Genomic DNA, 26,397 nt, shown 5'->3' with positions numbered 1-26,397 from the left:
AGGGCTTAATTTCTGCTATGCCCACAAAACACAGAAACAAACATTTTAATTGCAAGCTAGGTCACTGGACATATCAAGTGTAATTTAGGCAGTAAGATCTTTACTAGAAAGAACTCCAGTTTTTCTGTCTAGCTGTGCAATCAAAAAAGAGTTATTCTGAAATATATGTAGTCATACCACTTTTCAAAAAAATACCTCAAGGATTTCTTCATATTTTTTCACAGTTCTTTTTAGATCATCATCTTTTTCAACAATTTTTTTATGCAACTGAGTTGTCTCTATGTGATGATTTTCTATCAATTCATTTTCTACCTCCTGGGCTTTACCTATAAAAGAAAAGTTGGGCAATATTAAAAAAAGCATTTTTTTTTAATTATGTCATGACAGTATTTAAAAAAAAGCTTAAAGACAAGGGTGGAAAGCAACTACAAGGAAAATTTGCCGGGAAAATTCATTTTTTCACACTGCCAATAACTATTATGTCACTTGATCCTAATATGTATGAAGTTTGTCGTCTGCAGTTTGGTACCTGGAGCAGTTTCTTCTACCTGGAACTTTTCCCTAAAAGTTAAGATGACAACCAATATTTATCAACTAATTCTATCTCCTACTCTATCTAGATAAGTGATTGAAACATCTGTAAATCTTCAGAAATTCTTCATCTGTAGAGGTACTTCTAGTAACAGTGAAGTCAAAACATACTTTTTGTTCACTTCTCTAATCTCCAATTTACACTATGCTTGCAAAAGATGGACAGCGAAGCTGAAATATGCTGTACTCTAGTTATAACCACATGGTATTGCAATCAGACACCATAACCAGCTGCACCTGTTAGTGGTTACAGTGAATGAAATCTGCAAGAGGCAGCTAAAAAAATGCTATTCTGATTCTCATATGGATCTACGTTTCTCTAAAAGGCACCCTTCATTGCCATATATTCAACAATGGAGTGTTAAAGTGTGTACTGCTGCAGACAATGTACTACTGCAATGAAAACTCCCCAGTGTACTTTCACCTGAAAAGTCTTACTCCCTTTTTCTTCTTCTAAACATATGACAAAAAGATAGGCTATAATGGGTAACTCTTGCCATGACAGATGTAAACAGAGTGCTAGATCAAAGATCCATCCTGCAGGGTAAGGATGAACACCCACACATGCACTTTCCTAATTGTACTAAAATTAATATTTATATGCTATTTCCCAAGCAAGGGAAGTTCTTCCCCTGGGTTCTCCAGGCATTCATAAAACATATGTGTTTATCACAGTCCCAGGTAAAATCGCTTCCCCAAAACAAGTGAAGATTCAGTTTTCTGACTATTTTACTGATTACAGTTATATTTGTATTTCACTTACTGATTGTCTCTTTTACTGCTGCTTCCAATTCTCTCTCTTTTTGAGCCAGCTGAGTATTGAACTCTCTCATTAACTGCTTTAAGGTAGAGTTGTGCTTTAACTCAATGTCTTCTTGTTCACATCTGTACAAAAATGTCAAAAAAATACAGTGAGGAAATAAAATGTTTAACGAGTGTGCAAGAACAGTTTAGCAAGGTCAGAGATGTGGGAGTTTCTCCAAAACTACTTTAAAATGGGATGGTTTTGAATTATATGAATTCTGTGAGAATTTTGTTCCCCCCCCTATTTATTTTACCTGGAAAGCATAGGTGTTTCATTTAAAAACAACCCAGAATTGAACCCTTTCAAAAGATATGAAGATCTGGAAGCAAAGAATGTGCCATAAAAAGCAGAATTTTTAGGGAATTTGTTGCTTGAGAAACTATTAAGAGTGCTGAGCATTACACCACATTTTGCACAGTACATATGGACAGTTCTTGATAACATCTGAACATAAAGCTCTCAGCACTAAGTTTTAAATTTCATTTCCTTTTTGAGAAAAACAGAATTATATTTACTGCTTTGGCAATGCTGAAAATGACCATCACTGAAAGAGATCAGAAGCAGTATTACTCTGGGGAAAGTCAGACTTCTTTTCTTTCTGTTTATCTATTTTAGAAAAATGACAGAAAATTACCAGCCATTATTTCCTCATTAGAAACTGAGCTTTAGAAAAGTATTCTTGAGGTTTTAGTGGTAAAAGTACAGAAATGGTAACATAAACAGGAGCAAAGAGTATACCTGATTTTCTGCTCCATTTCTTCTAAGGACTCCTTCTTTACTATATCAAGCTCTTGCTGATGTTTTTTTCGCAAAGTACGTAAGTCTTTTTGAAGATTATTAACCTCTTCATGTAGTTTCTGTTTCTCCCTTTCAGTCTCTTCCAGTTTAGTCTGTAAGTCCTTCTGCTGGTTCTGTATATCACTTAGTAATTTCTGCAGCTCCAAAACAGATTTAGCCTTTTCTTCAGCATTTTCCTCAAAAGCTTTCAGACTATCATTTCTTTCATCCAATTGTTGCTGTAAACATTTTAGCTTTTCTTCGTATCTTAAACTTGTATCTTCCATCTCCATCTTATGCACTTCATTTTTCTTCACTAGATTATTTTCTAACTCTTTTATCTTCTGTTCTAAAGACTGACTGACTGCCTCCTTTTCCTGCAATTTTTTCTGGAAATCTCCAATTATATTCTCCATATCAAGACGTTTTTGTTCTTTACCTTTCAATTCTTCCCTACTTTTTGCTAAATCACCACCACAACGAGCATGCTCATCTGCTAACAATAAGTATTTTTTGCTTTGCTCCTGAAGTTCCTTCCTGAGGCTTTCGGTCTTACTCTGCTCTTCCTGATGGCTCTTCTCAACATATTCTAGTTTTTTAAGGAGTTCTTTCTGTTTGTTTTGAAGTTCTAGATGAGAGTCATTACTCTCTCGTTGTTCTTTCTCATACTTCTGCAGTAATTCATCTTTTTCAGTTAAGCCCTTCTGTAACACATGCATTTTCTCTTCGTATGTCTGTTGGATACTCTCAAGCATGTTATTTTTTTCTTGTTCTACAGCAGCTTTTACACTCTTCAGTTTTTCTAGCATTTCCTTCTCTAATTCTGTGGAATCTCTTGTTGACTTAATTTTTTCTTCTAAGGACTCGATTTTGGCTTCTCTCTCCTGCATTTTCTGTTTCAACTCTCTTAACTGATCCTCTCTATCTTGCTTAAATTTCTGTTCCTTTTCTTCCATCTGAGACATTAATTGCTTTCTAATAGAACCTATTTTTTGCTCTGCCTTCTTCTTCAAATCTGCCAGCTTAGTGCTGTTCTCTACATTCAGTCTTTCTTCTAATTCTTTCAGTTCTTCCTCTTTGCTTTTAAGCATCACTGACTTCATTTGATCAAATTCCCTCTCCTTTGCTTCAAAATCAGCTTTCAGTGACTCTATTTGCTTCTCAAGATTAAGCACTTTTTCTTCAGCCTTCTTAAACCTATTGTCTTTTTCAAAAGCCACCTTCTCTGCCTGCTGGAGTTGCCAAGCTATCTCTTTTTTCTCTGTGTCTTTTTGTTCATTACACTTTTTAAGTTCCTCCACCAAGGAATCATTTTCTGAAGTTTTCTGAGCAATGTGTTTTTCTAGTTCAGCAATTTTTGCTGCTTGTTTTTTTAATTTTGATGTTAACTCACTTTCTTGTTTTTCCTTCCTGTTTTGCTTTTGTTCCAATTCACTTTTTAAACTATTGAGATTCTTGGTTTGTTTAGCCAGCTGCTCCTTCAATTTATTTAGCTCTTCATCTTTTTTACTGGTTGCAGTATTGCTTAATTCAAGTTTGCTCTGCAAATCTTTAATAGTATCATCATTTTGTGTAAGCCTGCTTTGTGCTTTCATCTTCCACTCTGACAGCTGGGCCATGCAATCAAGGGCTGATGCTTTTTCTTGACTCAGTATCTCAACTCTGGATGATAACTCTTGTATCTGGTTTAACAACTGCAACTGATCCTCTTGATGTTGCTTGCTTAACAGAGACATGGCTGCTTCCTTCTCTGTTAAACTTACTGTGCTCTCAAGCCTAACATTAAGGTCATTAATTGTTTTGTTGAGAGCAGACACTTCAGATTGTTTCTCCTTGAGTTCCTCCCTCATTGATGTAACAGCATTGATATTTTCAGATAACTCTTTCCTCAGCTGTGTTATGCAAGTTTCTTTCTCTGATGCTGCTTGCTGCTGATGCCCACCCTCTTTCTGCAATTGTTCCTTTTCTGTTACAAGTCTTTCAATGTCAGCTCTCATGGACATAATTAAATTGTCCTTCTCTTGCAGCACTTGCATTGACTTTTGTAAAGAAGTAGTAGCAGCAGAATGATGCTCTGTTATTTCTCTAAGTTGAGCTTCTAGTTCAGTTATCTTACTTGTTTTGATTAATACTGCTTCTTTAACTTTTGCAGTTTGGCGCTCACAGTCTGCAATTTTGCATGTTACTATGCTAATTTTTTCATTACATTTTTCAATTAATTCATTGCCTTTTGTTTGCAATGAAGCTTCAACATTTTTCCAATAAGCATCTAACTGGGCTGCAAGTTCTCCTGACAACCTTTTAAATTCAGTTTCTTTTAGCTGAATCGCCTCTATTTTTTTCTCATAATTTTTATGATCTTTATACTGAGAAGATTGCACAGTTTGGAGTTGCTCTTCAAGAGTTTTCAGTCTATCAGCCAGCTCAGTAATTTTAGCTTTGTCCTTCTCTTCAACTGCTTTCTGTTTACTGAGTTGCTCCTGAAGTTTTGTCTGCTCTTCCAAGGACTGTTTAAGATCACCCTCCAATTTTCTCAACTGTGTTTTCAGGTCACTTTCTGTATTTGACAAACTGTTCACCCTAGCCACTGACTGCCTTAGCTGCTCTTGCAATTCCTTCAGGCACTCCTCCCTTTTCACTTGCTCATCCTTCAGTTGGGTTATTTCTATTCTGGAGTCCTCCTTTTCAGCAGTGAAGATGGCAAGCTTCTGTTTCAGGTCTCCAACTTCCTGCTCTTTCTCTTGCAGTTCCATATCATGTTTTTCCTGGAGCTCTTCAACCTGCTGATTAAGTTTCTTTTCCCAACTTTGGATAATTTCTTCCAAATTCCTCTTATGATCCTCAGCAAGACTCTCTAGTTGCTCTTTCTGATTAGATTCAAGTTTTGACACAGCTTCATTCAACATTCCAGTTGAGCTGGCATGCGCCATTTCCAACATTTTAGCATTGAATTCACTCTCTTTCTGACTGAACTCCAACTGCTTGTTTTCAAGCTCATTTTTTAGTTTAGCTTCCTGCTCAGCAAGTTTCTTTTTGAAAGTTTCCTGCATATCTTTAGATTTCTGCTTCATTTTTTCCATTTTCTTTTCCTGACATTTCAGTTTACTTTCATACTCTCCTTGTAAAGCACTAATTTTCTCCTCTGTGGCTAACAGTTTCTGCTTAAGTTCTTCCACTTGGTTGTTCTGTAATTTCTTCATGTGCTCAATTTCATTTTCCTTCTCAGTTAGACTTCTCTTCATCTCATCAGCCTTTCTTTGTAGATCCTTCAGTTGACATTCATACTGTTGTGTTAGAGAGGTTACTTTTTCGTTGCTTTGCTCCTCTAGCTTTGCAGACACTTGGACAAGTTCAGCTTCAGATCTTTCTGCAGATTCCTTTAGTTTCTGTTCATGTGCTTTTAATTCTTCCAAATGCCTTTCTTTCTCCTCCAGGGATTGCTTGAGCGTGTTGAGTTCCTCTTTCAGTACCTTCTCAACACTTTGAATAGACATTTCGTGCTCTCTTAACATTTTTTCAATCACTTCATTGTGCCGTTTCCTCTCTTCTTCCAACTTTCCTTCCAATTCTTGCTTTGCTTCACACACTTTACTATTTAATTCTGAGAGCTCTTGTTCTAAATCATGACGTATTTTTAGTGCTTCTGATAGCTCAGAAGACAGTGCTTCTAGTTCTGTTTGTTTCACATCAAGTTTTTCTAATGTTTTTTCATTCATCTCTTCTATGTGTGCATAGAAAACTGTTTCCTTTTCTTTCAAAATGGTATCTATCTCTTGTTGTTGTTTCTCTCTTATTTTTTCTATTTCAGTTATTTGCTGTTGCTTTAAAATTTCAAGTTTTTCTGTCCAAAGACTTTCTTGCTGTTGCTTCACATTCTCCAATTCTTTATTGTGTTTTTCAACCATATCATTGATTTCCTTACTGTGCTGCTTTTTTTCAGACTCTATGAGAGTACTTAATTCCTCTGACTGCTTTCTGTCACTTTGCGAATACTTTGCAAGAGAGCTCTCCAGTTCAAGAATCCTCTGGTAAAGAATATAGTTTTAAAAGAATATGAATATTCAAAAGGTAACAATTTAATTAAATTTTTAAAAATCTTACCAGGCTGAGATTATTACAAGTCACTTATTTCATTATTTTACTGAATATAAACTACTTTTATAAGCCTTTCATTCATCTAGTTTGTTCTCACATTTGCTTCTATGAAGCAGTTAGTTATTTAATAAAAACTTTTCTATTTCACTGCAGTGAAAATGAACTGTGAAAAGAATGGAATTAATTCAAATAAAATAAGTCATGTGATATTTATGAGAGATATGTTTGGATTTTCTTCTTAAGCTAAAATACCAACAAATAAGATGAAAGATATTGGGAATCTATGGTAGCACTAAGGAGTTTCGTACCTATCTACTGAGTTATCTGAATTCCACCTCACGTGGAAATGGTGCTGTAAAGTTGAAATGCTTCTATAAGCAAAACTTCCAAACTAATACTTGGGAGTGGTGGAATAATGTACAAACTTGCATTAGCAGATAATACAATCTTACCCATTACATAAAGCAGAAGATACTTGAAAAATTTAAGTAGAATTTTTATTTCCTAAAGTATCCTTTTAAGTGTTTTTAAGGTAGCAGTACCTAAAAATTAAACAGGCTGAAGTTTAACTTCTGCATTACATACATAAAAATTATGTAGATGGATACAAATTCATATCTCATGCCATGATATAAAGTGAATGTATTTCTATATTTTGCCATCTTATCTTGTAAAAAGCTAGGAGCTGCAGCATACCATACCAATACGTTACATTTAGGTTGCTTTAATCCCACAAGAAGCATTTTGGGATTAAAACGACCCAATCACAACAAACCCACCCTCTGTTTGTAAACCTGTCACAGTCAAGCACATAGTGAAAGGACTACTTGTAAATGTTTACTCTTTTGGAATCTTTACTCACAGTTCTAAAAGTCTCTACTTCTTGATGCATCTTCTGAACTTTCTTGTCACACTCAGACTGTATGGCTTTCTTCTGCAGCTCTAATTCTTCTAAGGCCAGAGATTCTTGCTGTTCTTGCTCTTGAAGGGTTTTTAAGCACTCACTCTGATTCTTTTCCTGCATGAAGAAATACAACTAAAACAATAAACTATAAATACAGTCATCACACCTTCAAAAACATTATGACAGGATATTTTCAAATCAGTTAACAGGAGTACACTAATCACCTTTATTTTCTACAGACACACACACACACACACACACACACAGAGTTTGTTTTCATGTGTGAAAACAAAATTGTAATAAATCACTTGCATTTTCTCTTATTGGGAACCATTTGTCTTCTATTTCTCTTTGCATTAAAAACATAATGCATCCCAGCCTTTCATTTTAGTTTGTTTACCACTATTAATCGAGAATAACATCTTAAAGGAATAAAGGTCTGTTCTCCTTCGATTCCACTGTTAATGCAATTTTAAGCCTCTGTTCCTTATAATTAAGAAAATAATCTGAGAAACAGGTAGAAAAATATAGTCAGGAAAGGACCTCAGTTATGGTCACCATCCATCATGGAGTGGCATAAAAACCAATCTAGTATTTGCTAGGTAAAATTACATGATGATCTGAAGTAGATTATAGCTTTGCAAAAAAGAGCAAAGTATTCCAGTGATTCCTCCCAACCTGACCTAGAGGAAAATTCTTTTTCTGAGGTCTGACACTATGAATAGTTAACCCTGTTCACATAACACAACGCAACCAAACATAACCATACCAACGCTTTTCAAATAACAGCCTCGTTTCTTGTACATCTTTTACTCTAGGCTGCCGTGGCTAATTACCAGTGATTCAGAGGAAGAAATTAAAAAAACAAGTCTAAATAAAATTTTCAAAAAACGAAACCATTTCCAAAAGACGCAGCTGTTAGTGAGCACTGATAGTAATAAGTTATCATTATTCAGTCTGGATCACTGCAGCTGCTTTCTTTTCATGTTGCTGAAGTCTCTGAGCTATTTGACTTTTGGAGAAAACTCCTATCCTTGAGCACAGAAGGACTCTCACTATGGAATAGTGTCAGATTAAGACTTCTAATCCCAACTCACACTTAGAGAAATGTCTTTCTATGCATTTTAGGTTTACTTACAAGAGCTGCCTTCATCTTCTCCTGGAACACCTTTTCTTGTGCCTCTAATCTCTCCTTTAGCTCCTGATCTTTGGTAGCCATTTCTTTTTTATGGATTTTTTCTAGTTCAGCAACTCGTTCCTCTGAAGACTTCTGTGAATCAAAGTCAGAAAAAACTAATTTCAAATATTAAATAACAAAACACTTTGTATAATTTCTTAATAAGAAAAGCAGTGCAACAGAGAGAAGAAACCAGAATCATCTCTTTACTCCCTTTGAATAAGTAACAATGAGTTAATACTAAGCCCTGATAGCTCTTATTTTCAGGCGTGAAGTTATCCATCTTCCCTTCTCAAGTTTTTCACAGTACTACTAAAAGGAATGTCACATTTTCTAAAGACTCTTCTACCAAGGCAAACAGTATTTTCAATTCAAACATGATAATACATTGGACAAGGAACTTCTTTCTGTAGCTTTCCCTGTATTCTTGTTATTTCATGATCCACAAAGTCAAGTAGTGATACTCTTTGTAGACAGTTGCCTACCATATGTGCTTTATTTAAGAATAATGTAAAGCATGTCAGTCATCCTCCAAAAGGATCAGAGTATTCTCTTAGAAAAATTAATACCATTACAAATGTCAACAAAAGAACTGTAATTTAAAGGTGTTCAAATTTACAGCTTTGCAATGCATGTGCAGTACCCCTGCAATTCTGACCTGAATATACCAGATGAAGTAAATTTTAGCAATTCTTACACCGGCAAAGAATCAGGCAACAAGTTCTTAAACATTTACACATACTCAGCTAGGATAATGATTAAAAGATCTTAGTATTGAAACCCAAAATCTTGGTGGAGATGCATGACCTTACCACCATTAATTTCTTCTTCTTGACTCCCTTTAAAGTCTGACATGTACTTCTAATAAATAATTTTATTAAACACTGTGAAACAAAGAGTCATACTGTTCTTTTTTACATGCCACTGATGTACTGATTTTAAATTGTTAGAGGAAAAAAAGTCTATGAGGAGTTTTCTATTTTGCTTTAAGTAAATCATTAATCATAGAAAATAATTTTTATAGATTTTATTAAACAGCAAAATTGTTACAAAGCTCTGATATACTGATGTATTTTACAACTATAGATTAATTTAATTAAGCTTTTACCTTCATAATCTCAACCACCTCTTGTTTCACTCTGGTTAATTCCCGTTGAAGATTTAACCTCTCTTCTTCACTTGCCTTTTCTATCGCTTTAATTTTTTCATCCATTTCTGTCTGCAGTTTTTTCCGGGCTTCCTCTGTCTTTTGGGCAATACTTAGAGCCTTTTCAAGCTCTTCAAAAGCTGCCAAGAAAAAGAAGTGTATGATAGTCAAGAAATACCTATGTCCTTTGATAGCAGAATTACATAAGTAAGAGAAGAATGAACTTAGGAATCCATCAAGAATTCACGTGTTTATTATCTAGGAAAAAAAGAGAACAGACAAATAGCTGTGAATGTCTTCTAATACATCCTGTAGCTTCTATTTCCTCCCCTAAAATCACTATAAAATAAATAAACCATATAAGCGAATGAACTATGGCTCCTCTTCTGCCTATATTTGCTGAATAACTTTGAAAAAGAGGAAAACAGTTGCACAAAGAAAAGGCAATTCACAAGTTGTTCTTCCAGTAAAGCAGACAGAAACATAAACCAAGAATGACTACTACACAAGTCAGTTTTTAGTGAATAATGAAAGAGATCTTCCTAAATAGAACACTCAAACATAATACTTTATTTACTTAAGAGGTGTTAACTATAAACTGTAAAACCTAAAGAATCTTCTCTTTAACTGTGGGTTTCATAGAGTCCACAGAGATGGCTTCGCTAATTTCATTTTTTCACCACTTATATTTAATGTACACTACTATCAGTGCAATTCAGAAACACTGGAAAAATGCTTGAGTGTTGAGAAGACTGTCTTGTGCTTCTAAACTTCAAAAATAAAATGCAATTAAAAAAAAATTGCTCCCAGAAAACTTGAACAGCTGTGTTTCAAAAGAACACTAAAGCTGCAGTGATGAAATTTATTTACACCTGTGTAAGATGCACGAATCCACTGAATCCATTTTAATTTACAAATCAAAAGCACTAATTCCCCATCTTCATCCCATGCTAAGGAGATGTATCCTAACATATTTTATCCACTTCCTAAATGATAAGTTAGATATAAAAAGAAAATAAATCCCTGTATTATGAGCTGGTTTATTACTATTACTCAATACCAGTATTTGAGTTCCTCACTGAAACTGATGTAAGAAGGTATAGAGAACTACACAAGACTAGAGCTTGATCACTATTAGGGAAATCTCTTTTCCTGAATGGATCACGAATATGGAAACCCCCTGCTGCATATTAAAAAAATTTAGTGTCAGAACACTCCACTGTATCGCTAATACTTTGCATAACAGAATTCTGGCAAAGCATCCCTATAAAACTCAAAATCACAGTGCCAGTATCAAGACTGTAATTTATCAGAGCACAACCTCCTAAAAGTATATTTTTCTACTATACCATGGACTACTTGGATTCTAGTTTGGGAGGAGAGAGAACAAAATAAATTTTTAAGTGTAATTAACTACGATAAGCTTTCTTCCACTTAGTTCTATCCCCAAAAGAAAATTTTAATAGAAATGCACATCTCTAGTTTCTTTGATTCACCGTTACTTGGTAGGCATTCACAGGAATTCTTGCAATCCTTGCTTTTTTTAAAGTATATTTAATAACATTCAGGTATGAGCTTGAGAAGTGGATAATAATTTCCATTCCACATCTTTTGATAACATTTAAGACTGAAGATTTGAACCACAATCTGTACTCTTGAGGCAATGTTGCAAATATGTTTTCAAGTAACTTAATTTCATAAAACTGCATTCACACAAAATCTGATCTTTTCCAGAATTTTCTTCTGTTTTTTAAGGAAGCCTTTTTCTGACTACTCACAGAAACAATCATGCTTTAGGGCAAAACAGAGCAGTTACTGACTGGAAATACCAAAGCACACCATTGTATCCACTTTTTCACTCTTGGTTCTGCTTAAATACTAAAACTATTACAAAAAGTTAAGAGCACTAGAAATTATTTCAAACAGGAAAACAATCTAAAATATATTACAAGCATGCACTAGGCTTATAGCTCCTTATGTTACACAGTTCTTCACAATCCTCAAGGCATTTGCCACCTGCAACCCACAGGACTGGGTACAACTCAATTACGAACACAGCCTGCAAAAACTGTGTTTGGAGAATGGTACTGACTTCCCTGACACTCCTCTCGGTCCTAACAAAAGCAGGCACAGCCAGGAAAAACTGGCCAAGTCCTTCAGTATTACAGCACCATAAATGTCTTAAAAAAAAAAAAAAAAGACAAATCACCCTACAGACCTTTACAAAGTATAGCTTGAAACTAAAGCCTGCAAGTACAAGATTAAGTTATTTCACTTTTCCATGCACATTTTCTGATTCTTTTTCTAAGCACTATGTACTTTCCTTCCATTTGAGAAACTGTTACTTCTGCAAAAGGAAAGAGAATGCATTTTCCACAGCCCACAAATCTGCCAAAGAGAAGGTCCAGGTTCACACTAGGATTGACTACTGATATGAAATTGCTGAGCAACATGCAGAACAACAGTTGCATCACCATAATCACAAGCAGGATGCTAATACAAAAGCTAGACAGAAGCTGATGGATAAAAAGCCAAGAGGATATGAATGCACAAAGAAGCAACACTTCACAAAAACACACTTAGCTCTCTAAAAGTTGAATCATATGCATCTCAGGCACTTCTGGCACTTAAGCAAAACAGAACATTTTTATTGAAAGTAGTTAATTCTAGTGCAGCCTGACACAACCAAGTTTCAAAACAGAAGAGGGCTAAACTATAATCAAGTAGACAGAATATTGTCTCCATTATTATTGTTATTTTTAATCTGTGGGAGATTTTAATTCTACCACATATAAAAACCTGGAATAAAGTCCTTGTTTTTATTTAAATACATCTATTCTGAATGCAGAGAGTAAAGGCACTGCCTAGTGTTCTTCTCCAACATGCAGAGCTTTGTTGAGGGAAGGTCTTCCAATCAAGGACTGGTTGAATGAAGTCTTACAAAGGCATATTAGCAAATTAGAAACAGTAACAAGCACACCAACAAAGTCTCAGGTGAATCTTGCAAAACCCCATTCACATGACCAAGCCAGACAAACTGGAAACCTTCCAGTGCAAGTAAGTAAATAAAAAAAAAATGAGCCTGAGCAGAGTTTAAGGAGTGCAAGGTTGCAAAACTGATTCTTATAAAACGTGTGCTGGAGAACTGACTGCTTTACCTACGCCACTCCAAAGTACCAGTCTCGGTTCCCTTCGCCTTGTCTATCCTACCCAGTGAAGTATCAGTCTGTGCTCCAAAGACTTCTCGCTTACTTGCCCAGCGCCGCCAGACCTCTTATCTTCAACTACAGCGCCATCTAGTGCTAAAAATTGTGAAGAAAGCACTAAACAGGCTGGCAAAGGGCTTAAGATATCTTGTCCAAATCTTGAGAAACAAAGGTCAAATTAATTTCCTATAGCTGATTTGTGCATCTAGGCAGGATTTAAATGCACAGTCCAAGCTTTTTTTTCTCTGTAGAAAGGTTCAAAGCATATGTTAATTGAGCTTACAAAAGAAATGTTGCCTACAAAGAATAGCATTTGCTTTCTAAAGACTTTGTTCACTGAACAGAATACAAGAAAGTCCATAACCTGCATCCTGAGAAATCAGAAAGGACTTAGGTAATCTCAGAAGAAACAGTACCAGTAAATTTACAAATACTAAAAAGAGCTTTGTTGAAAAAAAAATGAGTTACAGTTACTTCAAGTAGAAATGCCTGAGAAGCACAGAATTTACTTTTTAGAGCCCAGTTCAAGCACCCAATGTGTGATGTAAGAAAACAGAGCCCTTACCCCAGTCCTGTTCATACAAGGCTTGGGAAAGGCACCATGATTCACTTATTGGCATGTGTGGATGCACAAAAAACAAGATGCTCTGTGAGATTTTAACATAATGTACCTTTAACTAAAAAAAAAATTATCTTCAACTGGGGAGACCAAGTTACGAGTTTACAAAACACGGCAAAAATGAAGCATACATATCATTTTGCTATTTCATTACACAAAAATGCATTCACATTAATCAAACACTGGAGCAATTCACTAAGGTCACTGGAAAGGAAAAATGCCAGACACATAACACTAGGCAAGTTAAAAAGATGATGTGGAAAATCTATACCACTCCAATACAGCACTACAAAAGTAAATTTCAAGTATAAATGTATCATGCTAAGCCTAATTTCGCTAAAACATAAATGAAATTAACATTTGTACTTCATTCCCTGAAATAATTTTTTCACTAAATCATCATATAGGAAAAGAAGTCTCGAATCTAACGGTCCAGATGCAATTCTGTGCCAAGTGCTGTAGGATGACCCTTGCTTGAGCAGGGAAGTCAGACCAGATGACCCACTGTGGTCCCTTCCAAACTTAGCCACTCTGTGATTCTGTGAAAGTCATCTCAGATTTACTAGCCATAAACCAGAACTTTAAATGTTGACCTCAAATACATGAAATCACCAAATTCACAAAACCAGTTCAACTCAAAGGTTGTGACCTAGAAGCAATTTCAGGCTGTCCCAATATGCACGGTGATTTTCTAAACCGTCTGAACAATTTAGTTCAACTGTAGTGAACTACGCTTTCGTTGTCCATCACAACATTTTTGGAACGCATTCAGCTAAGGATGTAACAGAAAAATCCAGTAAAGGTCACCTTACAATTCTGTCTTTGACGTAGTGTTAACTGATTTTCCAAGGGTTCCAACATTTATATATGCATGCTTAAAAGAGTACAAAAATAAATGCACTCAAAAGTAAAGTTGATACTTAAGCACCATAAAAACTACCAAAAGTACTTTAAAATTTTGTTTAAAAAAGAGTACATTTAACATACAAATCTCACCCTAGAAAAGTGTGGTGTACTCAACACATTATTCATTTAAATGAAATTACTTCTCATTAAAATAGGTCAGGTTTCCAGGTTTCCAGCATCATATCTAACCCAATTTCAGCTTCTGGCTAGGCAAACCTGAAGAAACTATTGTATTAAGCAGAGTGTGTAGATATTACTTCATAAGAGGTTTCTACTGCCTCAAAAAATGCTGTATTTCAAACAACTATGACAATAACTTCATATCTACAGAATTGTTAAAAGAGTTTTCAGCTTCTTTTTTTAATCATGAAGAGGAGCATCCTAGTCTCCAAGTACTAAACAAAATACAACTTTGGCAGGACTGACTGACTCTGAAGTATGAATTTCCAGACCTAAAAAGACACACAACCTAGAAGGGTAGGAGAGGAAATGATCAAAATGTTTGTTACTTTCACAAGATGGATGTTCAAGCTGCTTTTATTACAGCAGAATGATCTACCCAAACTAATCTTTAAAACTGTAAGTTCTTATCTAAATCTATGTACATATAAAATACACCACTAGAAACTGAATTGTTTGAACTTCTCATTGCTTTTTAGAGAAAAATACATATAATATTTTATTCAAACTAACACTCGAGCTTTTGCCAAAAGAGTGAGCTCCTTTACATGCCTATGAGAGCAAACTAAATTGTTCTAAAAGAATTTGATTACAGTACAAAACAATTTCACTGCTTAAAAAACAAAGGTTTAACTTCACTTGAAGCAAAAGAAGAACTGCAAGCACACATAAATAACGTTACCTAATCTCCATCAAAAGCAAACTACAGCATGTAACAGTTACATAAATGCTATGTTCCAAGCCTGAAGCAAAAGGAATCATTACTGCTGTTTCACTAAAGACAAATCAGAAATGCTTCCATTAGAATTATTGAAAGAAAATGCTTATTATAGTTGTAACACTTATTTCTACTTCTTCACAAATTCTTATACACTGTTATGTCTTCTATGTAAAATACTGTGGTGTTATACGACCATTTATGGGTAGCTGCAAGTTCCTCTTCTGAAGTAATACCAGCAAAAAACTCTATCAATCTTTTTCCTATAAGCAGAGAAGTACAGTTGCCCTTCAGCAGATTCCCTCCAATCTCCAGTTTTATCGGTAACTGACACAAACCAGCCAAAAACATCCTGCTGACCAGAAGTGAATTTAGTAATGATGCTAGCAGGGGTGATATGTAGAACATTAGGAAAAAGAGCATCTCTTAATATCCATTCCAAATAACAATTGATGAAAGAGTGTAAAAGACCACAGTTTCTAATGTTTAAATGTGAAAACTAATAATCTCAAGAATTTCTTACCAGCTCTTTCAGATTTTTCTTTCTGTTCTTTTAATTCCTCGCCTTTTGTAGTTATCTGTTTGATCCGAGCATGCAGTTGGGCTATCTCCTCCTCCTTCATTTCCAATGTTTCATGCATTTGTCGCTTTGTCTCTGCAATTACCATACCCTATGGAAAAGGTCCTTGTGATAAAAAGCTAGCAAATAAATAAAACATATAGCTGAAACAATTTCAAGCCAGGACACAATCCTTGTCAGGAATAAACTGTAGTCTATTACTGCAAGACCAAAGACCGTGGTATTTGTCTATGTCAGAAAACACAAAATGCTAACCAAAAAGAGATAAGAATAGGGATTATTTTTAAGAGTATTCAAAATTTATCTAGTGGTGAGAAGAACTCCAGCAACCAAGTACCATCCAAAAACTTCCTCCTTCTGATACAGACACTTTTCTTTGAAATATGCATTCTGTAAACAAACCCAAAATAAAAGCGTTGTAGAGTCTGTGCTTCTCCTTGGAGAACATGCACATACAGTGTTAGTCCCATCAATTATTACACCACCAGAAGTTACTCCAAGTACCAAGACTGTGATTAAAAAAAAACTTTTAAGGAGCAAAAAAATTATAAACTCTTCATTTTCTGTAGAAACTACAGTTACTTTTCCTTCACTGTCATTTTCTAATTCATTTAATTGTATCTCATCTTTATTTGTGTTTGGGGTTTTTTTTGGTTTATTTTAAAGCTGACATTAAAGAGTGTATCCAGTATAATTGCTTCATCCTAAATATTATCATCTTGCAGTATTAAGTATAACCCAACAGACAAAATACCCTGTGGTATATATACCATTAAATTCTCAGGTAGCTTAAATTATTTATTAAAACATAAACCAGACCATCAGATCACTAAGAACAGCTTCTAATACCAAGAAGCAAGATATTTTGCGTTTTCTTCCTCAAAATCTACAGTTTTGTTTACCTTGTCTTGCTCTAGCTGTTCAATCAAATTCTTTGCATCACGCAGCTGCGTAATGAGTTTAGTCTTCTCAGCCATGTGAAGGTCCTAAAAAAAAGACCCCAACCAGAAGTTGGTTGACAAACAGCTTAGGTTTGGCTCTTACCTTGCACTATGCCTTGGAGGAAGAACACAGAACACAATCCAGGGAAACTGAAGTTAAGCAGCTTTAAATTACTTTTAAATCTCCCAGTGGTAGCTGCCTCGTGGCTTCTATAATAATTCAGATATCTGAAGGCTTTGTTACAGCCTTCAAAAATGGAGGTCTGAGCTGCTACAGTAAAACAAGAAACATGCCTAAAGCACCTGCTCTATTAAGAGGATCTCAGCAATGCAACATAAATGATCATTACTGGTCTTGTTGTGGAAAAGGTCCTTAAAATACTCAAGTCTTTCAGAGCTTTTTCAAACCAGGCTAGTGCTCAGAGACAGAGACAGAAATCTGATCTTCGTAACTAAAGTTGAGTACAGCTATACTTAGCACATTTTCATGTTTCAATTACTATCAGCCACCTTACTTTTACTCCATACTCAACATTAATGGCCTTAAAAGGAAAATTGAGCAAAATATTAATTTATTAGTTTTGGGACTGCACTTATGCTCACTATATAGTGATCTCCACTGTCCTGTCTTTCTGTTTTTTCTGTTAATTTACATAACTGATGCCTCTTTCACTATGTCTTAAAGGTTTAGCTCAGTTCCACTTTTCCCACTTTATCTTCTGTCTTCTGTGCTAAGCCAGTTTTCCCCTCACCCCAATTTCCCACAACTACTTATTTCTGATGCCATTCTGATAGTTATTCATACAGTAAGGTTTCACATCCTACTTTACTGCTCTTGAATAGTAATTGCTCAGCATGTTAATTCCAGGTGGGTGCACTTTAAACTCCAAAAAAGTACAGGGACAGTTTGTTTAATGGTCTGCCCTATTAATAAATTTTGGAAATATTGGGAGTTCTTACTATATTTTGATAGTTATACATAAAGTTTAGACCATTTTCCACACCTTCATTTTTTCCAGTTCCTGAAGCCTCTCTTCTAACTGTTCTTGAAGTGCCTCTTTCTCGTTGGTTAATTGGGTGCAGCGCTCCTTATGTGACCGAATCATCTCCTTACAACGTTGCAGCAAGTTCTCTTGGCGCTTCACCCTCTGATTAAGAGTTTCCAGTGCTTTAACAGAATCTTCATTATCCTCTACAAGACAACATACCAACATCACCATATGCACACTATTTCCAAAATGCAGATCTGCATTCTGTATGGGTCATTCACTTAAGAGTTGGATTTGATGATCCTTGTGGGTCCCTTCCAACTCAGAATATAGTGTGAATCTGTGATTCGTCATTGACAATGAGGGTGACTCATGGGTCTCTAAAGAAAGTTGCGTCAAGTCTGCAAGACTTCCTAGTTCCTACTATAACTGCCAGAAACATGCTACACATACACAGAACTGTAAATACACTCTTTCACACCACATTAATTTACAAAACTCAAGTTACTTTATCGACTTCAAAACCAAATTATTAGTCAAAAAGGTTTTTTATGCAATTAAAAAGTCATCATAATTTATAAACCTGCCTGCTGCTACTAACAGAATCGGTACATGCAGTAAAAAATATGAAGCAAAGCAAATCACATCTCTCAAGTGCCAAGCACACAGATTCTTGCTTCCTCAGGGTTGGGTATGATGTTAGTTCTAAAATATCCAGGTTGGCAATACTACATTTGGCAGGATAAAGGTTATGCTTAGTGTCTTTCTGAGCTGTCCTTGTAGAATCACAGAATGGTTAGGGTTGGAAGGGACCTTAGAGACCATCTAGTTCCAACCCCCCTACCATGGGCAGGGACACCTTACACCAGACCAGGTTGCTCAGAGTTCCATCCAGGGTGTCCTTGAACACTTCCAAGGACAGGGAATCCACAACTTCTCTGGGTAACCTGTTCCAGTGTCCCATCACCCTCACAATAAAGAGTTTTTTCCTAATATATAATCTAAACCTTCTCTCAGTTTGAATCTCTCTGTATAACTAGCACATTTGGATAGTATTTTACTGTGTATTTCTGCTCTGATGCTCTGGAGGTTGCAAGACTACTTGGCATGAAAATAGGATCGGATAAATTCAGAGGTTCTGTTCACAACCATAAGTCTTATACATTATAATCCAGAAGTAAACTCCAGCACAGGAAACATCCTGAATCCTGATTCTTACATTATTTACTAAGCACTCCTGTCATGTTGCATGTAGCAAGCTCCAATAGAAACTTTGTGACATCCAGAACAATGGATCAATCTAGCAGAAAAAATTCAATTATGCGCAGATACAGGTGATCACAGAGGATTCTATGAGGCCTTGAAAACAGCATACGGGCTTGCATACCAGGTCCAAAGCCCTCTACTCAGTGCAGATGGGCAAATGCTTCTGACAGATAAAATCTCCATTCTGAATCGATGGTCTGAACGCTTTCAGACTCTTTTCAGTACCAGCCATGTAGTCCAAGACTCAGCAATTCAGTCCATCACACAACAACCAGTGAAGAATGAATTGGATATTGCCCCCGCTTTGGGAGAAACTCTTAAGGCCATACAGCAGGTAAAAACTGGCAAGGCAGCTGGGGTTGATGGAATTACACCTGAAATCTGGAAACATGGGGGCCAAGCACTCCATGCTAAATTTCACGAGTTTGTGGTGCGCTGTTGGGAACTAGGTGAACTACCATCAGACCTTTGTGACGCAGCCATCATCACTTTGTATAAGAAGAAAGGAGATAAATCAGACTGTTCAAATTACCGTGGTATTACTCTGCTCTCCATTGTTGGTAAAATCCTGGCAAGAATACTCTTGAACAGACTAATACCCGCTATAGCAGAAGAACTTCTACCTGAAAGCCAATGTGGTTTCAGAGCCAACAGGAGTACCACAGACATGGTATTTGTTCTCAGATAACTGCAAGAGAAGTGTAGGGAACAGAACAAAGGTCTCTTTGTTGATCTCACCAAGGTTTTTGATACTGTGAGCAGAAAAGGTTTATGGCAGATTTTGGAACGTTTAGGTTGTCCCCCCAAGTTCCTCAAAATGATCATCTCACTTCATGAGGATCAGCACGGCCAGGTCAGATATGGTGATGCACTTTCTGAGCCCTTTCTAATTACCAATGGTGTGAAACAAGGTTGCGTTCTTGCACCAACCCGATTCACAATCTTTTTCAGCATGATGCTCCAAAGAGCCCGGCAGACCTCAATAAAGAAGATGGTACCTACATTCGATACCGTACTGATGGAAGCCTATTCAACCTAAGGCGACTGAAGGACCACACTAAGACCTTAAGTCATCTTGTCCAGGAGCTACTTTATGCTGATGACGCTACCCTCGTCGCCCACACAGAAGTAGCTCTGCAGAGTTTAACATCCTGCTTTGCTGAGGCTACTGAGCTTTTTGGGCTGGAAGTCAGCCTGAAGAAGACAGAAGTTCTTTATCAACCTGCACCTCAGGAAGTCTTCCATCATCCCCATATCACCATTGGCCAATCAGAGTTCAAATCAGTCCAGCAGTTTACTTACCTAGGTAACCTCATCTCCTTGGATGGTAAGATTGACGGAGAGACAGACAGCAGGTTAGCAAAGGCGTATAGTGCCTTCGGAAAACTCCATAAAAGAGTATGGCATAATAAACACTTGAAGAAAAGTACAAAGATCAGTGTTTACAGAGCCATTGTGCTGTCTACTCTTTTATATGGATCTGAATCATGGGTCATCTACCGCCACCACCTGTGACTCCTAGAACGCTTCCATCAACGCTGCCTCTGTACAATCCTAAACATCCACTGGTCAGATTATGTGACCAATACATCTGTTCTAGAACAAGCAGCAATCACAAGTATTGAGGTCATGTTACTGAGAACACAGCTGTGTTGGGCAGGGCACGTCTCAAGGATGAAAGATCACTGCCTCCCTTAGATCTTGCTTTATGGTGAACTTGCCACTGGCTGCCACGAGAGAGGAGCCCCAAAGAAGAGACACGAGGACTCCCTGAAACAACATCTCAGCCTGGGCCATATTGATCACCATAACTGGTCTACTCTGGCCTCCAATCGGGAGACCTGGAGACACACCATCTATAACGCTGCTGATGCTTTTGAGAAAGCACGCAGGATCACTCTTGAGGAGAAAAGACAACGCAGAAAGAATCGTGTCTTGCAGAGTATACCATCTAAGAAGCCTTTCCACTGTACCTTTTGCAACTGGACTTGTCTATCTCACATTGGCCTTTTTAGCCACCAGCGCACTTGCAGCAAGGGTGGGTAGAGCCCTTCCCAAATCTTCATTCACGAAGCCTAGCCATGATGATGACAAAAATCATGGTACTAAGTAAGAGCATCTCCCATCTATCCTTTCATATTATCTGTACATACAAAAATAATAGTAGATTTTTGCTGAACACAGGTTAACAAATATCATTTCAAGATACATGTTCACCTCTGTCTGAACCCTACCCTTTTATGAAGGCTACCAATGAATGACACTTTTATTCTGTATCAGCATTATGATGTGCGCTGCTCAGTAATTAAATATACACAATACTGGGACTCCCATTAATTCAAATAACCTCCCAGTGCAGGGAACACTTCGGTTATTTAATCACAGGAATATCAAAATTGATCTTTGTTTTTACTTTCTACTGATAAAGCCAATGGGAAAAAACTCCACAAACTCACAAACAAAAGACAGAGATTAGCAATTAGTCTCCTCTCTAAACTCCAGGGATAGGTCCTTGCTTATGGGAGGTAGAATCTCTTAATCATATTAAGTGGGGGTAGTAAGAACACCTACCAACAAAGCAATAATTACAATGTTATTATCAATACTGACAAAGGAAAGACCTATCAGAATTGAATTCTTACAAAAATTTAGTATCTTAGATACTAAGATATCGTGTCCTCTAGCTGCCTCATTGTTTTCAAAACAATTGTCTCCTTCTAGGAAATATATCCCTACTATGACATGTTCAGCCCTAAATACTGTTACTCCATCATAAATAACAGCAAGTTTATTTCTCAAAATTCAAGCTCTGGAAAAAGCCACAATACATACCATTGCTTCCTGGTTCCACAATATTTTCTGCACTGACTTCTTTTGCTGGACTTTGAACTTGTGGTTCTGATTGCATATTTTGATCAAGCAATTCAGTGCCTATTTGACCATTCTGTAACCTTTGTTTCAGCAACGACACCTAAACAAAATGTTCTTTTTGTTAAAAAAACCCCAAGGATTCTAAACAGATCATGTGTTAATCTTCAAAACTAGAGAGAACTAAATAAAGTTGGTATTAGCAAGTAGAAAATGGAAAATCTGTCTCAATTTACCATTTTTTAAAAATCAGAATTATGCTTAAAATTAACAAAAATACTATCATTATGAGTAGAGAAACAAAGACCAATTAAGTAAAACACATAAATACCTTCATAATATCTTTGTTATCAAGACATCAACATTAACAGATGTCTGAGCTCAAATTACTTTAGCAAAATTTAAGTGAAAATCAATTATATTTAACATGAGTGAGACTTTTGCAGAGGTATCCTCTACCACAAAGGTGCATCTAATTTCTAGATAATCATAAATTCTCAAGAAGCTTTACAGCTTCACAGCAATTATAATAAAACATGGATATGCATTATAGGAAATAGATAGTTAAAATGAAAAAGTAAAAAAAAGCACTTCTGAAGAACACTTGTTGGGTAAAGTATCTTACCTGAGTTTGCAGCACACTAATAAGTTGATCCTTTTCTTCTAAGGAAGCATCAAACTCCTCTTGAAGATGTTTCTTTGCTTGTTGATCCATCTGGAGCTCCTGTGCATAAACACATCTCAAATGAAAACTGAAATGTGAATTCAAAGACTGATCAAAATATTATGAAATAATATTTAAAATATCTCTTCATAGTTGTGACCCCAAAATACAACCACACAGTGGACATTTCTTTTATTATACAACATTCCACACAGTATAATAAGAACATCTCATTATAATACCAGCATTAAAACAGCAAGAGTCCAGATTTGATGCAAAATTATCAAGGATTCTTTCTTTCTTCCTAGAAGTAAGTTTGTATAGGGATCATTTCAAGCCTGCTCCTGAAAAACTGTTTTCCATGTACACATTTCTCCTGGAAATTGAAGTCTGCACTTCAGTATATTCTTCATTCAGCCTCCAGATTAAGCCAACATAAACAGCAGAAATGTAAAATTCATTATGCTCATTAAACATGCCAGCATTCTAATAGGACAAATGCCACGTGTAAGAGAAAAAAGCTGGCCTTTTTATTCCACAAATGTGTCTCCAATGACAAAACAGAGAATGCCAAATAATTTAACTATGTGGCTTTACTTGATACTTATGTGCAATTATTTGGTTGAACACCCTTAGAAACTTGTAAATGTTGCCTAAATGCATTAGTAGGATCTACGTAGTCTTAAAACACACTTCCTGAGGGAGGTCTCTTCTATTTAATTCCTATACTTCTAAACTTTAAATATTAAAATTTCTTTAAGTAATTATCATTCTAATAGTAAACAAATGCACTTAAATTAATTCACATCTAACTGCTTATTGAGAGAACTCGGACCACACATATTTCATGCACGCACTGTAAATACTTTCTGAAAGTTGTATTTTAAGTTTTTTTATTTATATATTTACTTCATCCATATATATCTTCCCAGTGATTTACCCCAAGAAAAGAATCCTTCTATGACCCTTATTCTGCAAAGATCACTTGCATATAAGCAATTCCCACCCATAAACTTGAGTTCCATCAGCCAGGCAAGGACAGAGGATAACAGAAAGAAAAGATGAAAAAGTAAACGAGACAAAACACAGGGCACCAGATGCTTCTATGCTGCTTTACTCCAATTCTAAATCTTGCCTTTACTCTTGCTGTCTATCCCTTACCTCCAACAGAGTCCCCTGCCACAGCTGACTCTGATACCAGCTCTGAGAACCACAGCTGTGTTAGCTGAGCCTGCCCAGTCATGCACAGGCTTGGCTCAGGTTCTCAGCAACTACTAATCACCTTCTGACCTTTAGAAGTGATTCCTTCCAAAAGAAGCAAAGCAAGTTCAGTGTGAGAAAAAGTGCCAAAGAGATTTACTGAAACCAACACAGAAATGGCCCTTTTTAGATCCCAAAGTCACTTCTGATCCTTTTCTGAATAGAACACTGAAGATTGCTTGAAGACTGTTTCTGAGGAATTACTCCTAACAGGAGAAAACTAAGGTAAGCAAAAGACACATTGATGTCTAGGGACTATTTCACACTGTCAACTTGGCCTCAAAGGAGATAATTTATTCTTACCTGGCCCTCTTAGAAGAAACTTGTCTGATTCAACATATTTATGGGGAAATTTGACTGTATGATGAAGAAAAGGATTTTCAAAATCAATTTCTGGTAATCAGTTATTACATCAATGAATGAACTACTTTTTACCATTTTGGTTTCCACAGTGGAAACTAACCATTTTATTTGTAATTTTTCTTTTGTGTCTGTTTTACCTAATGCTGCAACACTTAGGCTTCCAAAAGACTAGAAAAACACATTTTGAAGTTTATCAATTAATGAAAAAGAATCTCAGCGTTAGATTTGAAGGACTCTTTAAATCTACCAGATTTGTAAGAGTGAAATTAAATTTTACACCAAATATATATATATAAATGTATATATATAAATCAGAAATATATGTATAACTTATTTACATATATGAATCACAAAGACTACGACAGAAGTGAAAAATAAAAATGCACATGTCCAACCTTTTGTCATAAACAAAAGGTTTAACTCCGGTATACATCTGCCTTCCTGACTTTATCAAGTAGCATTAAGCTGAAAAACTAATCCTACAGGAGCACACGGATATGGACTTAACATAGAATGAGCTTCTTTCATTTGACCTTGTAGCAATCCAGAAAAGAAACAACATTAGCAAGCCACTTCTGTCAGTAATGCTGTGATTTTTCCCCTCCTATGGGCTGATAGTTAAGCTTAGGACATGGTAACAGCCCAGGCACAGGCTCCAGCTCAGATGAGCACACTACACCCAGCACTCTGGCCCGCTGTTCTCAGCTGCTGAGGCAGAAGCAGCACAGATCTGAATCAAAATGCCACCCTGGTGGCACACACAGTTCACAGCCTGCTTACCTGAATTACTCACTGCATTGCTGAAGACTGCCTGACAATTTGCCAGTGACCTCCTCTGAAATGACTGGCTGCCTAACCAGTCACACAGGGACAGTTCCCTGTGGGTGAGCATGAGGCACAAGTACACACACAGTCAGATGCTCGCAGTCACCATCCCTCACCCCAAGGGAACAAATCCTGGTCCCTGTCTGGGGACAAGACACCCAACCGTCTGGAGTGAGTCTGCCTTCAGGCAAAGGTGAGACCTCACCACAGCCTAATGGCTCCTGCAACCTCCAGGCCAGTGCTGCTGCTCAGCATGGCACAGGCCAAGAGCAGGACTGCACTCACAGACAAAGCCTGTGGCTTTGGGCAAACTGGTACCCAGATCTCCAGCAAGGTAAGAGTGTGGACAGAGAAGTCCATGCCCATCTCCAAACCTGATGCTGCACTTGCTCTTGTAGCAATAAAATGGCTTCAGTTTCCCATTGTGCTTCACCAGGGTCTGACAACATAGTTTTTGTGAACTTGCCCTTTTAAGTTGTTCCGCCTGATCATCTGTACATTTTTTTAAATAAGTCCAACGTGTTTATTATCAATACCAAATATATTAGAGCTTCTCCTTTTAATTTCACTTAACCTAAAGAGACAGTAACATAACCTACCTGATTTTATGACTGAAATCAAACTATACTAAAATCCAAAAACCAATATAAATATTATAAATGAGATAAAGATGAATATTTTTTTAAATTTTATCCCCATTTTTTTATAGTCACTGACATTTTTATTAAAATGTGCCTACTACTTGTATTTACCTAACATTAGAATTTGTTGATAATAGAAGAGCAACAAATTGCACAGGAATACCTATGGCTGGGCCCAACAATACTGCAAGAACCACATGCACTTTACATATTTCACAATGAACAAAAAAGTAGAGTTCAGTTGGTATGATGCACTGCTCTGTCTTAAGAGTACAGTATCAAGCTGATGAATGAAAAACAAGGCAGAGGAGTAAACCCAGATGAAAAAAAGAAAGTAAGCAGTAAAAAAAGTGCTCTGTAATAGGAAATATTTTGTAAAGTGAACAAAAAAATCAAAAGCTAGGTAGAAAAAGATCCTGTGTAGGTGTGCTATAAAGTAAACACGCAATCAGTAAAGGAAATTACTACCTCTCTCAGTTCTCCAATTCTGCGAAGTGCTTTATCCTGACTTTGACTCAGAATGCTCTTAAGAAAAAGGGAGAATAAAGATCAGGTGTATTAAATGTAACTTGTAAAACATATAAATACATAAATAAATTCACAGAATTGTACTTCAGCAGAAGATGTAATGATTTGTATTTCTCTTTCAAGTCATGCTTGATGTGTAAGTATTATCATAAATTGCCAACTGTGGGTTGGCAATCTATCACCTGAACTCAGCTGATGCAAAAAAAAAGACTGGAGTACAATAGCTTCACAGTTATTTTGATAAATCAGTATTAACTTGGTTTCCTTAGAAATCCCAGATAATAGAATCTTTTGTTATATGCACACATACAATGCACTGAAAATTAAATCTGTATTTGCACTACACA

General features: G+C 36.3%; 1 protein-coding gene and 1 long non-coding RNA gene across 13 annotated transcripts in view; one reads left to right on the top strand and one right to left on the bottom strand.

The window, feature by feature from the left end:
- Positions 1-26,397, bottom strand: part of GOLGA4 (golgin A4) — a 73,327-nt gene that overhangs the window by 20,173 nt on the left and 26,757 nt on the right. For 8 of the 12 annotated variants that reach the window (XM_051798675.1, XM_051798667.1, XM_051798669.1 and 5 more), the window contains 12 exons: positions 25,991-26,047; positions 22,395-22,493; positions 21,734-21,872; positions 17,651-17,838; positions 16,608-16,691; positions 15,649-15,796; positions 9,458-9,636; positions 8,311-8,442; positions 7,131-7,286; positions 2,135-6,198; positions 1,355-1,476; positions 196-326 (listed from right to left, as the gene is read on the bottom strand). In XM_051798675.1, the coding sequence (XP_051654635.1) occupies positions 196-326; positions 1,355-1,476; positions 2,135-6,198; positions 7,131-7,286; positions 8,311-8,442; positions 9,458-9,636; positions 15,649-15,796; positions 16,608-16,691; positions 17,651-17,838; positions 21,734-21,872; positions 22,395-22,493; positions 25,991-26,047 (5,499 nt within the window). Of the gene's footprint in view, positions 1-195; positions 327-1,354; positions 1,477-2,134; positions 6,199-7,130; positions 7,287-8,310; positions 8,443-9,457; positions 9,637-15,648; positions 15,825-16,607; positions 16,692-17,650; positions 17,839-21,733; positions 21,873-22,394; positions 22,494-25,990; positions 26,048-26,397 lie in introns of those variants that run through there. The other 4 variants (XM_051798670.1, XM_051798678.1, XM_051798676.1 and 1 more) reach the window with 3 other exon arrangements.
- LOC127476200 (uncharacterized) overlaps positions 22,525-26,397 on the top strand; it is a 28,022-nt gene continuing 24,149 nt past the window's right edge. The window contains exon 1 of the long non-coding RNA XR_007906509.1: positions 22,525-23,918. This is a non-coding gene — a long non-coding RNA (uncharacterized LOC127476200). The remainder of the gene's footprint in view (positions 23,919-26,397) is intronic.

This window comes from Manacus candei, unplaced genomic scaffold, assembly GCF_025592945.1.
Source record: "Manacus candei isolate 608988 ecotype Guabito, Panama unplaced genomic scaffold, ASM2559294v1 h1tg000049l, whole genome shotgun sequence".
NCBI classification, from domain to species: domain Eukaryota; kingdom Metazoa; phylum Chordata; class Aves; order Passeriformes; family Pipridae; genus Manacus; species Manacus candei.
The sequence above is the reverse complement of the archived record's forward strand: the minus strand, read 5'-3'. Positions and strand labels throughout refer to the sequence as shown.